This window comes from Cavia porcellus, unplaced genomic scaffold (assembly GCF_034190915.1).
Source record: "Cavia porcellus strain 051 isolate PalLab524CR breed Dunkin Hartley unplaced genomic scaffold, mCavPor4.1 scaffold_1, whole genome shotgun sequence".
Lineage (NCBI taxonomy): Eukaryota > Metazoa > Chordata > Mammalia > Rodentia > Caviidae > Cavia > Cavia porcellus.
The window spans coordinates 73853487-73868440 of NW_026947484.1; the positions used below are offsets into that span (position 1 = coordinate 73853487).

Below are 14954 nucleotides of genomic sequence, written 5' to 3' on the forward strand. Positions count from 1 at the left end.
ACATGCAAATCCAAGCTGCTTTTACCTAATAAGTAGCTGGGAGAATCACAAATAATAATAATAATAATAATAATAATAATAATAAGCCAATTACTTTCTTAGAGCACTTTAAAATTGAGCACACATATTTCTTTAAATCTTATTGATACTGAAAATAACCTCCAAATAAGCAGTATACAACAGTACCCACACAGGAATATATCATTTTACCCAATCAGTAAGCTCAAGTGTGCTTGTAAACTGTACTTTTTGAACTGCATTATATTTTATATACATATAGAAATGTCTAATTAAGCAGGGAGAAATGCATACTTTTGTCAAAGGGAATCCTCTCATAAAGTAAATAGTGCCTACACTGTGGCTCGGTAAATGTTTATTTGACAGCATGATGGTTTAAAATGGAGAGCAATGTTTATGCCTAGGAATGGTGCCTGGGCTGGAGCGATAGCTATGCATGTGCCTGGCAGGGAGGGTGAAAACAGTCCTTGCTGCTCCAAAGGAAATGAATACTAGGTTTGTCCTGGGAATCTCAGGAATGGTCAGAGTATATTAAATAGGTCTTCAGGGGCCTTGATCCAAAACAGAAGTTCAGTCATAGAACCCTAAGGAGAAATCAAGGGGCAAGGGGGAGAAGTGTGCGTGTGTCTCTGTGTTTCTCTTGAAAGAGAAGCCTCGGGGTTACCCCTATTTCCCAGTACCTGTAATAAAGCCTGGTAGAGAACTAGAGTTTGGTAAAATTTGTTGAAAAAAGAAAAAAAGAAAGAAAAAACAGCTAAGAACCCAGGTCTCAGCCCCAAAGGTCCACTTTGTTTCCTGTCCTAATTAGAGAAAATAGAATTAAAATGTCAGGAATTTAAACTGTGAAACTTGACTGCTTGACTGCCAGCGTCTGAATTTCACCCCTGGTGTTTCCTAGTGACTTCCACCTGGACAGTTCTCTGTGACTCTTTTCTTCATCTAAAAAATGGGAAGAGTAGCACTAAGTGACTATAAGAACTCATTACATTGACACGGAGAAATAGTACCTGATACAATACAAGCATGATTCGAATGCTTGCTATTTTATCATCTTTCTTATGTGCTAAAGATAAACCAAAGACAATTCAGTTTTCCTGCAAATAGCTTCTTTCGCCAGGCTGCATGTTTTGTCTCTTACAAGCCAAATAGGAAATCTCTAGAGCTAAAGTTAATTCAGCTTTTCATGATTCCTTGTAACTCTCTCCTGGGATTCACCTAATGATATTTTTCCCAAGAGGAGATGGTTATCATTCAGAGCAAGAAAATAGAGCAAAGAATATATCATAGACAGGCCCTGTTTGGTGTGTGTCCAGCCTTTAGTCTGGTTTTTCTCATGAGCTAGTCAAAGTCAGAGAGGTGACAGAGGGTGGATCCTGGCAACCCCAGTCACATGACACCCTCTCAGCTAGTTTTCTTGCAGTCAGTGATCTACATCCAGGCAGCCAACCTGGTGTCCTGTCATGAAAGGGTACATGGATTCCTGGTGACCAAACCTCTACTGCATGGAGTTGTGACTTTTACACATAAAGTGTAAGGATGGAAACAAATCGAGTCCCTAGCAAGAATACTTAATCCAGGTGAGACTGTTTAGATAAGACAAGAAAGGCTCTGAAGAGCCCAACAAGAAGAAATCCTTCTCAGCACTGTTAGAGGGGAGGGGACATCACGGCCCCTGCCCTGCCCTGCCCTGCCCTGCCCTGCCCTGCCCTGCCCTGCCCTGCCCTGCCCTGCCCTGCCCTGGCCCATGCAGTAGCAGGGCCACGTCTAGACTCTCCCCTTCAGGCCCGGCACCTGGTTTCGTTGGCATCTCTCTGCTGATGATGTGTTGAAGTGTTTAGGGACCTTCAGGAGAGTTTTTTTTAATCCAGCCACACTGATATTCAAATCCCCAAATAAATATTCCCTACGGTCCACACCCAGGAGCGCAGTGACATACTGGTGTTGTCTTGCGTCAAGTGGACCCAAATTTGATGCTATAGCTTCTTCGTTCTTTAAGCCTCGGACACGTCCTCTGCTTCCTCCACTGGCATCGGGGGCCCACTCCCTGGTACCCACAGCGCACAGGGTCCCCTTGTTCTCCTACAGTCTTGAGGTTCCAGCTCTCACCCTGACACATCTTCATCCACAGCGACAAGCGTCCTTCACCCTCTTTGCTTTTGCTCTCTGAAGACATGGCCTCGTGGCTGACACCAACCGCTCTCTGGGCTCCAGGCCCCAGGCCCTCACCATCGTGCCAGTCTCCCTCTTGGGGCTGCCTCCCTCCTGCTGGAGGCACATCCGGGGGTCCTGCTACCTCAGGACTGGGCTCTCTCCGACTGCCCTCAAGGTGGCAGCTTACTCGCCTCCAGCCCGTGCCACTGGTCTCTCCAGCAGCTTCCCACCCTCCTGCATGGGCTCCAGCCATGGGACCCTCCCTCTGACCTCGGCCACTGTGACATGTTGGCCTCATCAGCTTGTTTCCGTCAGTCACTCGGGGCTATCTTGAAGGAAGGCTTCAGTGTAGTCTGCTTCCTAAGGTGCTCCTTTTTGCCGAGTCTGTTTTCTGGTTGGCAAAAAGTGCAGAATCCGTATGAGTATTAATGTGGCATGAGACTTCGGAATGCTCAGCCTGGAGTTGGCTCTCACTGCATGGTGATCGTACTTCTGCTTCCCTTTCTGTCGTGTCGCAGATCCTGAGTATTCTGCATTTCTCATAACCCCTTTGTCCCCTTCCTCAGACCCTCTTACCAGCAGGGGTCTTCTGCCCAATCCCTAAAGTCACAAGGCCTCAGATGTCCCATCAGCCGGAGTCACGTGCAGGCCCGCCTCCCACTCCAGCGCTCCTCCCTGCCTCCTTCCCTGATTGCCTTCTGGGTAACTTCCTTGGAAACCACCAAGTGCCACACATTCAAATTAACTGCCTTTAAAAAGAAATAAATAAAAACAAATTTGCTTTTCTCCCAACTGACTTCTGCTTGATTTCCCTGTTTTGGTTCCTAAGTCTCCATTCTTCCCATTTCTCAAAGCCTCCATCAAATTCTTCCCCTCTTTGCCCAGGAGACCTCTTGCTGATTCTGGGCATCTTTTTCTGGATGATACCAGCATATCCATCTCCTGCTTCCCCCACGGGCAGCATTAGGCCTTCCAGATTTTGGATTTGGATTTGGTTTACTGCGATGTCTCCGTAAGACATCTTTCTGCTCCCACTGAGCACATTCCTACCCCTCTTCCATGCCTCACTCAGAGGAAAGCCATTAATGCAGAGCTGTGGCCAGGACACGGTGGTGCCTGCAGTGCTCTGCAAACCTCCCATGCAGGCACGACTACACTACCTCATCACTCTTCTCCTAGAAAGCTTCGAAAACTGATTTAAAAAGAGGCAGCGAGGAAAAAAGAACAAGGAAACTACATTTTCGGTGAAACTAGGACATAGCTTCCAAAATATTTGCATATGCAGGAGCTACGTGGGTCGAAGAGGCAGCCGCTGAGAGGAAGCCAGCATTACCTTCCTCCAGAGCCCCAGCCAACATCGGTCCTTTGTCCAGGACAACCTGCACAAGGTCAAGAGAACAGGGCAGCAGGAGCCTCTCCAGACCCTGGTGCTGTACCAGGAGGCAGACAGGGTGGGCCACACAGCCCTTGAGAGAAGCCGCGCCTGCAGGGGGAGTCGCTTTGCAGAACTGAGCCTTCTGGTTGTGAATAATAACCAGCTTGGACTGCTACCCTGAGTCCGTGCTAACCCATCTCATTAAGTGATAAACAGTAAACAGGGATTGGCATAGACCGCACACAGAGATAGTCTAAGAAAAAAATAGCAAAAGAGCAAACTATTAACAGAAGAATAATACTCTGCATAAAGGGGTTTCTGAGGAACAGATGAGCATTGAATATAGTGAACCCCCTCAGCTCTGAGGAATCTGGCCCAGGACCCCAGTGCGTGACTGGAGCCATGAGTTGTAAGGAACCCCATAGACCCTGTGTTTGATTCTATGCCTACACATACAAGTGCCTGTGATAAAACCGAATTGATAAATTACACAGTAAGGTAACAGTAACTAAAATACAATGGAAGATTGTAAGACTATCCCATAATAACCACTCTCCTTATGTAGGTGCTGTTTCTCCTGTCTTACTGTACTGTGCTCACCTCACTCTTTTTGGGGTGACAAGACCTGGGCCTGTGTGATTAAGCAAAGTGAGGCAAAGGTCTGGACGTGTACTGCCTGTTGCATGTGGCTCTACTTTGCAGTCTGAGATAAAACAGCAACACAGGCGTGAATTTGGTTTCCCTTCTTCACAAGGTCACAGATGGGGGATTCTTTCTTCCCATATATCTTAGCAACTTCAGCATATATTTTTTCCTAGCCAAGCATGCTAGCATACAGCTGTAATCCCAGTCTCTGGGAGGCTGAAGCAGGAGTATTGCTGCTCATTCCAGGCCAGCCTGCACTGCACAGTGAGACCCTATCCTAAAACATACACACATAAGATATCTTTTCTTTCCTCATTAAAACGAGAACTGTCACCTTCTCACTTAAAGGAAATATTTTACAGCTTCTTTTTAGTGTGTCTCAGTTACCAGCATCACTTTTCTTGTGCCATGGGGCATCATTAACTGAGAGTTATTTGAACATAGAGGCTATAATACGGAGACAGTCACGGGCAGGTAGCATATACAGCAAGAGCACACTGTGCAGAGATGGTTCAGAGGTAGGATAGATATGAAAGTTAAAATTCATGAATTGATTATGTCTGGAATTTTCCATTTAATATTTTTGGGCTAGGATTGACCTCAAGTGACTGCAGAAAATGAAGCTATGCTTAGGGAGAGACCACTGCAAATGCTTTATTATGGAGTTTAAATTTTGTGAATGTTGATGAAGCATTCTGTGCAGAAATAGTTCAAAGTTGGAGATAAAATTCAGGTATGAGCAGCTAAGGCAGCAAGAGATCAAATGTAAACACCTTTTAGGAATGAAGTAGAGAGAAGAAATAAAAGCATCACAGAGTTGCAGATAAAATGAGAAACAATGCAAGATGCAATGTTGGGAAAACCCAGTGTAGGGGACAGAGTACAGGAAGGAGTAATGTAAACAGAAATGAAATAAAGTGGAAATAAAGAATTAATTGGAATTAAACAGAAATCATATGACAATATAGAAATTTAACATAAGTGTATTTGGTGTCTCCAAAAAGGAAACTCAAATAATGAACTGAAACAGATAATTTTAAATATACTTACATAATTTTAAAATACAATTTAGAGACTTTTCCCTTAAAACATGTTTAACATGATCTAGGTATGAAAGGGGTTACCTTAGACCTAGTAAAAGTAACAGAGAATCATCATGCTCAGATATATCCTAATAAAATTAGGATATATAATAATACTTATAAATAAAATTAGGATATATAATATTTAAAGAAAATAAAGCACAATTGTGACACCAAGCAAAATAATCATGTCTCTATAAGGAGGAAATCAAACTGGCCTTTGAGTGACCTTTACAGTGTCGCTCAATACTGGGAGACAACAGAACAACAGATTTTATACTGTACCATCGTCATCCAAACATAAAGATGCTAAGGAACTTCAGAACTTTCTGGAATGCTGGCAATATTGTCCTCACACATCGTTCTTGGAAAAAACCATTACAGCACAACTGAACCTACTAAGTAAGAGGTGTCAGCCAGAGAGCTAACTGCAACCATTGATACCAGAATATAAATGTACTCTGAAAATAACAAATATGGCCTTGTAAGTAACAGACAGAAACTTAAATCCTACTTGGTAAAACAATGTAGAAATTAGCAACAAAAGAAACTGAGAGGTGAATAAAGAAGGCTGGAGGTCGAATCGGTTGGTTTTTTAACTCATTAAAACAGCTGTGCTTTTTTCTTAACATAGCCAAAAACTTTTAGACCATAAATTGAAATACTGGTAATAGAAGTATAAACACACTTAACTGCACAAAGTCCAATACTAAAGATATAATCTCACATTCTGAAATTGAGGCTACGGAGAAGGCAAGGAGAGAGAGTATGCGTATGATTTCCCTTCCCACTCTTTCTTGATGTTCTGACTACCACAGTATTTGGAGTTTCCTATCACCATGACTGTTGTCACTACGCACCTAGTGATGGAGAGCACCAAAAGTGTATTATTTTGTGAGTCAGGGGTCAGAAGTTGAAAGTTGAGATCCAGGCAGAATCATCTGCTTGCATTTCCAGCTTCAAGAGGCTGCCACTTCCTCCCGGGTCCAGAGCCCCTTCCAGGCCTTGATCTGACTTCTTGCTCTCATTGTCCTGTCTCCTGCTACTCAGATCCCCGATCTCACCTTTATAAGGGCTCCTGTGACCAAATAGCCAAGGACAATGGCTCCATCTCAAAATCCTCCACATAGTCACCTTCCCAAAGTATCTTTTGCTATGTAAGGTAACACAAACATAGATAATATATAGATTCCTGGGAATGCACTTGGTGTGTATCGGGGACCATCTCTCAACCTAACACAAAATGTGTTTTCAAATTTCCACCATCTTTCCCAAGTGTTACCTCAGGAACATTTGTAGAACACTCAACATCCAAACCAGAGCTTCTGCTCTCTCTGCAGACTTTGCCCTGGTGCCTACACAATCTATCTTTCCACAGTTTAGGCCACATGATCTTGGGTTCTCTTCCTATCTCTCTGCTTCTTTTCTAACGACTTCTTTCCTCTCCTATTTTAGATATCACTGTTACTCAGTTATCCATCCTTCATCCTCTTCTTGTCCTTGCATGCTGATGTTTCCTGAATGTCCTCTCCAGACCCGACTGCTTCACCACTCTGAACCTCCATGCCCAAAGACAGGGTACCTCAAACTCAGTGCAGTCAAGAGTGAAATTTTAGCTGCCCATGATTCCATCACTCAGGACGCTGAGGCCGAAGGATCACAAAGTATAAGACCAGCCTGGACAACATAGTGAGACTCTGTCTCAAAAAAAGAAAAAAGTAAAATTTTGCTGTTCTCAAAAAGCAAGGTTTTATCTTCTATTTCTTGCATCATTTCTTGCATTTCTGGGCCATTATGCACCCAACTCCCAACCGGAAGTCAAGGGATCACTTCTCTTTGCTCCCTTGCTCCCCACCATTCAAGGATAGCAGCGCTGCTCCCTAGATCTGCTTCCTGCTCAGTCACTGCTTCAGGTCTTCAGTGTCGCTTTCCTGGAAGGTTGTGAAACCCTCCTGGCTACTCTTCCCCTACAGTCTCTTCTGCAGACTGTGCTGCCAGAGTGATTTGTCTGAGACACAAACCTGATCACACCAATTCTAAGACAGAGTCTAGTGATCTCCCCAGGCCTCCGGGATGAAGGGAAATTCTTCCCTGTCACTATGAGTTCTCTGATGCAAGCGCTGTGCTTTTGACAGTGGACCCCAGGCCCACAGAGAATTTTCCAGATACACTTGGCTGTGTCACTTCCCCATCTGCATGCTCTGCCCCCTTTGCTTATTGCTTTTTTTTTTATTGTATTTGTCCAGTGAATTAACCCCTTAAGCCCTGGGTGATTATTATGTATGCACTTACAGCCTCCCTGATCTCCTGCAAAAGAGAAACCATAACTGTACATCTAATACCCACCTGCATTCATTCCCACATTGGTACTTTTGCATATGCTGTTTCCTCTCCCTGGAACCCTGCCAACACACACACACACACACACACACACACATACACACACAGCCTCACATGCTATCTTTCTCTGGTCATTTAAGTTTCAGCCTTGCTGTCACTCTCAGGAGAGCCTCCTATCCCTCATCCCACCAGAGCAGCTCCCCACTACCCTGGCCACTATCACACCACCCTGGTATCAGTGCCCAGAAAGGTGCTCCCCAAAGGTCTTCACACCCACTGGGCACCAGCCTGGAAAGCAGTGCTGATACAGATAGACATCCGGAATCCAAATCAGGATCCAAACGGAGTCCAGATCCACCTCAACCCTTCAAGGCATTTCTCAACCCTGTGTACCCCACAGGTCAGCGAGCTGCCCCAAGAGCTCAGCTCCTTGCACCCTGAGGCTGTTCAAGGATCCCATCTCCTTGAAGGGAGCATCTTGGCCCAAGGGTTACTGCAGACACCTGCCACACTGGTTTACTTCTGTGGATACTGCTGCGTACCCCAGGGGGACACTACTCCTTCCTAGCTCTTATGCAACCTGAAGTACAGTGTTTGTTGGTTTATCTGCTGTCCCAGTGCTGACCAGCAAGAGGAGCAGGTAGGCTCTCTGAAGAGGGTGACCATAGCTGTCCTGTCAGTTTCCAACGCCCAGACAGCTCTGGAACAGAAGGTATTGGATAAATACACAGCAGGGGAACTAGTGCTTGCGATGGTGTGTGAAACTGCAGAGATCTCTCCTCCAGACTGTAAGCGCTAGGAACAAACCATTCTATCTTATCCAGCTTGTCCTCAAACTGCCACAGTGCCTGTCATGAGAACACGTGAAATCAGTATCTTTGAATATGCAAACTGGTGAAAGAAACAACAAATGAGTGAAAAATGAATGAATAAATACTGTCTATGCTCTCGATCTTGACCTAGTCACCTAGTGGAACCATCTGGGGAGCTTTGTAAACCTGCAGTTCCTGGGACCTACCGCACTCGACTCTCCAAGGGAGGACTGTCCCAGGCCTGAGCATAGCAAAGCTCTGCAGGAAGTTCCAGTGAGTGACCACAGTGGAGGACGGGGTGACCCGCCATCCAGCTTACTCAGGAGCGAGGCACCTCACAGGACGCAGGCAGCCCAGGACGATCAGTCACCCTGTGGTGATCCACTCTGTCCCTCGGGGCCAGTTTTGAATGATATATTTTCAGTTTTTGAAAAGGCAAGACTCATCGTCTCGGTAGGTGTCATCAAGGTGTCACTGTTTGACACTTACCTGTTACACTCAGGCCTGTAGCTCACCTAGAGCTCTGTCCCTGCGTCTTGCTATGTGTTTGTGTTCAGACTTGTGCTGCTGTTACCATTCGGGCAGCAGGCAACGCTGTGATATGCAAAAGGCACAGAGAATGAATAAACCATTATGGCAAATCAGCAAACACCGAGGGACCAGCTAAGGGCGAGGCGGACCCTCCCACACGGCTCTGGGTCTGCAGTTAGTGCAGCCATCGTGGAAATAACACACGGCTTTCTAGGAAACCAGAAACAGAACTGTCGGAGGGTCCAACGATCCTTCTCCAAGGCACATATAAAAGAAAACAGAATGAGTGTGTCAGAGACGCGCCTGCCTCCCGTGTGCACAGTGTTACTATTCCCACTTGGCAAGATGCAAGATCAGCCCAAATCTCCACCAGCTGATGAACGGATTTTTAAAGTGTGATATGTATACAATTCTACTCAGTGGAAAACAGAATGAAGTCACGGCATGTACACCCACAAGGATGGGATTAGCATAGTTCACTTATTAAATGAAATCAATCAAGCACCAAAAAGCAAACACTGCATTCCTCGCCCACACAGAGAAGGTGAAAAGTTGATCTCATAGAAGTAGAGACCAGAAGAGTGGTCCCAGGGGAAGAAGGGATACTGGGAAAGGAGGATTAATGGGTACAGGGGAGCAGCTGGGCGGGAGAAGAAACTTCCCGGATCCTAGGCTCAACAGGATGACCGTGCTTGAGAACAATTAACTGCATATTTCAAACTAAACAAGGAAGAGGTTTTGAACGTTCTCCACACAAAGAAAGAGAAGTGTGCGAGGTGCGGGGTACACCAGTTACACAGATCTGATCACACGCGTGTGCATCCCTCTCAGGTTACACCCCCAACAGTCCAAGCCCTGGCTGTGGGCCACTAAAATTAAAAATGTATTTTTTAAAGGGGGGAAAAAACAGAAAGGAAGGCATCACATACCTTCTTTCCAGATGCAGCCTGAGTCAGCCTTTGATGATACGGCTGGTGCTCGACACACTCCTGTTTATCAGCTGTTAATTACAGTCACCTGGGTGTGAGGTCACAGTCTCCGTTAGGATCTGAAAAGATAAATAATTTCTTTCTTTTTTTTTTTTTTTGTCTTTTTCGTTTCTTAATGTAAAAACCAAACACAATCAATTTACTCCAGCTCTATGATTCGCAATGTGTGGACAGTGGTACCAAAAAGTTTTGACCTGGGAAGGGAACGTAACCCCACAGGGCCTGAGAGAGTTGGTCCTCAGGGGCGACCCTGGAGCAGGAGCTGGGGCTCTGGCTAGGGCTGGGGCAGCTGCTTTGGGACTCTGGAGGCAGGACACAGGGAGCCAGGTGTTCTTAAGTCCTCCAGGCTAGATCTACACACGTGTGGATCTGAGAAGCACTCACCTAAAGAACATTTTTCCCAACTCTTCATGCCTAAGAGAAGCCAGAGCCTGGTGTGGTGGTTCACACCTGTAATTTCTGTACTCTGGGAAGCTGAGGCAGGAAGATCACAAGTTCCAGCCCAGCCTGGACAACTTAGCCAGATCCTGTGTCTAAATTTTAAGAAACACTAAGGAGGCAACTCAGTGCACAGGCCCTGGGTTCAATCCCCTGTGCCACAGGAAGGAAGGAATTACTTAAGGAGAGAATCCTGTCTCTGGGTTCAGATTCACTAGCTATTGAGTGCTGAAGCACAGCTAATGGGGTGAAGGAATTACAGTTTTCATTTCAGTTCATTTTAATAAATTTAAACAGCCACGCGGAACAACACAGCCCTAGGCAGAGTTCAAAAAACAGGGAGAAACTAGAAAATGGCTTGCACAGTTCCCATCCACAAATCAGTGTAGACCCGAGCCACGGTGTGGCCCCCAGCAGCCTCCTGGCTCATCCTCAGTGGAGAGGTGACCAGACCACTGCCCATGCAAAACACACACCAGAGCGCCCCGACACCAGCCTGGCCAGTGGAAGCAAAGCGTGTCGGGGCAGGAGCAGCGCTCCTGAAGCCCTGAGCACCCAGGATCTCGCTAAAGTACAAGCCATGGGTTGAGGGTTAAGATTCCTGCCCGGTGGACCACGCACTCACCAGCCCAGCTGCAGAGTGGTGATTTTCCACAGGCCTTTGTCTTTCATTTATTTGTTTCTGTTTTTGTTTTGAGACAAGTTCTTGGTAAATCACTAAGCTCCCCCAGGCTTGCAATCCTCCTGCCTCAGCCTCCCAGAGTGCTGGGATTACAGCCCTTTGCTACCACATAGGGCTGGGGACACTCTTTGACGGCTGGGGGAGAACAGAGGAAGGTGCTGTTTTGGGTCAGTGGCAGGAAGAGTGAGCCTTCTTCGCCAAATGCTGATCACGGTTTTCTCTCTGTGCTTCTCTCTCCATCTCTCTGTGCGCAGGAGCCAACGCCTCAGCCCCGGACCAGCTGAGCTTAGCTTTGGCCTGGAACAGAGTGGACATCGCTCGCAGCCAGATTTTTATCTATGGGCAACAGTGGCCGGTAGAGTATAAGTCGTCACCCCTGGAGAGCCCACTTGCTTGGGCAAGGGTGTTTGCTTCAGGAGCCTGGAAAGTGGCTGGAGAAATTTGTTTGGGATTGGGAAAAAAAAAAAATCCTCCTTTGTGCGTACACAGTTCCGAGCCTAGGAGCGCTTCTCATGCTTGGAGAAATGCTGCCACCTGGTGGGCACTATTGTTAATCGCTCCTCTGAATAGCTGTACATTTCCATCTCTGCCAGTAGCCTTGATTGTATGAATTAAAAGCAATAAAGGAGTTGAAGGTTCCTAATTGCCTTTGAGGCGGGCAAAAGGAAGAGGTTGCTGCTTCCAAAGGGTGGCCCTCGCCGGTGCATGGCTGGGTCACGCGTCAGAGTGCAAAATTAGCAGCTCAGTCTGCAGGTTCCATCTGGCCTCGGGGGCTGAGCTCAGGTCCTCCCTTCTCCCACAGAACAACGCGCAGGGTGCAGGGTTTTACATAACTGCTCCTGTTTGTCTCCCTCAACTGACTGTACCAAAAATAAAAACTTGGGAAATAGGCCAGGGGGTGGTAGAGGCGAGCAGGTACGGGAGGCGGCCTGGGGCCTGCAATTTGGATTGTGCGCCTGGAATCCACCGCTCACAGGCAGATCTTTCTCCACTCTCCCTCTCCCAGGGGACGCTGCCTGAGGGTGACCACAGCCTTCATGCTGAGGTAGTGGAGCACTAGCGTGGAATTATTGGTCAAGGAATCTGGGTGCTGGGAAAATTTTGTGAAAGAGATTAAATACAAATTCCAACCAGTGTCAAATCCAAAAATTAGCTTCTTAATTTTCCTAGTTAATAAGTGGAACCGGTCAGCCTCCATCTGGACAGGACTCCAGCATCTATCTGGGTCGGTTGTGGCGAACCCATAGCATGGGTGTTCTCTCTTAAGACAAAAGATGCTGGCGTGCGAATTAGCTTTGCTAAACTAAAACCTGAGTGCTCAGGTTTAACAGCAGTGTTGGTGCCTTGTGCTCCATCAGTGGGTTTGGGGCTGCGGTCTGGAGATTTGGTCTCTAAAAACTTTGCCATCGCTGATGCCGGTCCTTTGGTGCCTACCTGGGCATCTGACTGTCATTGGAGAAGGATGGACAGGGAATCTCGAGGGAAGGACCCTTGTCACCCCTTGCAGCCTTCTCAGGCTCTAAAAAAAGAAAGTGACTAAGAAAGGAATAGATCTGGGACCTAAAAATCCTTTGCTTTCGTTTCCAAAGACAAATGCCCCAACACAGGAGGGATTGTGACTATCCCCACAGAGGTGCTGTGCGCAGGCTAGTCCAGCTGTCCCTGCATGAGCAGAACGTTTACCAGACATCAGGTGTCCATTCCTAAGCCGTCTGGGAGAACGCCGAGGACCTGCACCCCTGGAAACCAGGGTGGACCAATTCAGTGACTTGTGTTGCAGGTGGGGTCCCTGGAGCAAGCCATGCTGGATGCCCTCGTTCTGGACAGAGTGGATTTTGTGAAATTACTCATAGAGAATGGAGTAAGCATGCACCGTTTTCTCACCATCTCCAGACTAGAGGAATTGTACAATACGGTAGGGCCAAGCTAAGGCACTTTGTATGTCCTCTGTTTTGTGGTTCTCGTGGCTGTTGTTTTGTTTACCTTCTCCTGGCCCCCACATGCCTGTGGTTCTCCTCCCATCTCCCCTGAAAATGCATGGATGCGTCCTCACATCCACTCCCTGGTGCTGCGTACGCTCAGGACGCCAGCTCACCAAGGTTCCACTTGTTCTAACTGCTCAGCTCTCAACCCCACCCTCCAGAGTCACATGGCCTCCTGGTGACTCTGTTCCCACGTTTCCACACAAAACCACCAGGCTCTGGAAATCTGAACATGGTTTACTCTGTGACCCTGGAGGGCGCTAAAGGCACCTGGATTCCTGCAAAAGAATAGTTTCTTTGTTTTGTTTAGAGCAGGGCCAGTGAAAGGGAAAGAACACTGTTTTCCACCTTTTAATAGGTAAGGAAACTGCTAGTTTACTGGTGCTGCAATCCCAGAATCCCTGAGGGGTGGCTCACATGTAAGGAACACACACGTGTGGCTCACCGCTCTGGAGGCTGGGAGCCCAGGATCAAGGCACAGGCAGGCTCAGCATCTGGCCAGAGCCCGAGCTCCAGCTGCAGGACGGCACCTTGGAGTTGCGCCCCCTGCTGGAGATGAGCGGTGTGTCCTCCTGAGCAGCGAGGGCAGGAAGTACGAAGGACCCAGGGTTTGGAACCTGTCTTTGTCTCTCTCTCTCCTACCTTTTTTTCTCCCCAGTACTGGGAATTTAATCCAGGGCCTCTGCACTGAGCTACATCATCATGCCTATTTTTTTTGTTCTGTTTTTGATAAAAATAAAAATCACTAAACTGACCATGCTGGGCTTGAACTTGCAATCCTCCTGCCTCAGCCCCCCAGAGTGCCAAGATTACAAGCATGCCCTACTTCAGCCAGCCACGAAGCCTCTTCGTTTCAGACTTCAATTCCATTTGCAGGATGGGGGCCCTCATGCCCTTCCACCCCTCCCCCCCCAGGGGGGCCCATCTCTTAATTCTCCTGCACTAAGCTGACCATGAATCAGGTGGATGCCCAAATGTACAAACCATAGCAGAGGCCAAGAAGTGATTCAGTCAAGGTCACAAAACTCCTGTCAAAGAAAGAAACCAGCATTCAGCCTAAGCTTCCATCTCAGAAATCATGTCTCCACTCATCTGACACAAGTTTTTGCCCCCCCCCACCCCCGCCCCACACACACCCACACAGAGCAGGGCAGGCCAGAGCCAGCTGGCCCGGCTCTTGCTGATGCTGGGTATCAGATGAGACCCATCTAGCTCTGCCTCGTTCTGTTTTCTCTGAAATAGTTTTGGGGTTCGGCGGGCCCGGGGACCAGGCCTGGGGACAAGCCCAGGGTCTTCTGTATTTGATCCTTCACTGAACTACACCCCCAGCCCTTTTCTCTTGTTATTTTTAGATATTCTCACTAAATTGCCCGGGCTGGCTTTGAACTTTGGGTCCTTCTGCCTCAGCCCCCCGGGACCTGAGATACAGGCATGCACCACCACACCCAGTTTCCGTAGATTTTTCTTGGCTCAACACACTAATGCTTATGGTAGTGGCATTTTCAATTAGAAATAAATAAGTGTAGCATAGCTCAACTAAGACAGTAGAGATTCATCAGAAAGACTGGTGATAAATGGAAGAAATAGAAAAATTCTAGACTCAGAAATGCTGGTAGCTGGGCATGGTGGCTCACACCTGTAATCCCAGCACTCGTGAGGCTGAGGCAAGAGAATTATTGCAAGTTCAAGATCAGACTGGACTACAAAGTGAGCTCAAGGCCAGCCTGGACAGCACAGTGAGACCCTGTCTCAAAAAGACCAAAAAAAAAAAAAAAATGCTGGTAGGAGCTAGGCATGGTGGCACATGCTTGTAATCCCAGCACTCGGGAGGCTGAGGCAGGAAGATTGCCATGAGTTCAAGGTCATCCTGAACCACATGGTGAGATCCTGTCTCAAAAACAAAAAGCAA

General features: G+C 47.2%; 1 protein-coding gene across 41 annotated transcripts in view; it reads left to right on the top strand.

Moving 5' to 3' along the window:
* Trpm3 (transient receptor potential cation channel subfamily M member 3) overlaps positions 1–14954 on the top strand; it is a 764333-nt gene that overhangs the window by 651767 nt on the left and 97612 nt on the right. For 31 of the 41 annotated variants that reach the window (XM_063249808.1, XM_063249797.1, XM_063249832.1 and 28 more), the window contains 2 exons: positions 11318–11418; positions 12844–12978. In XM_063249808.1, the coding sequence (XP_063105878.1) occupies positions 11318–11418; positions 12844–12978 (236 nt within the window). The remainder of the gene's footprint in view (positions 1–11317; positions 11419–12843; positions 12979–14954) is intronic. The other 10 variants (XM_063249827.1, XM_063249926.1, XM_063249854.1 and 7 more) reach the window with 1 other exon arrangement.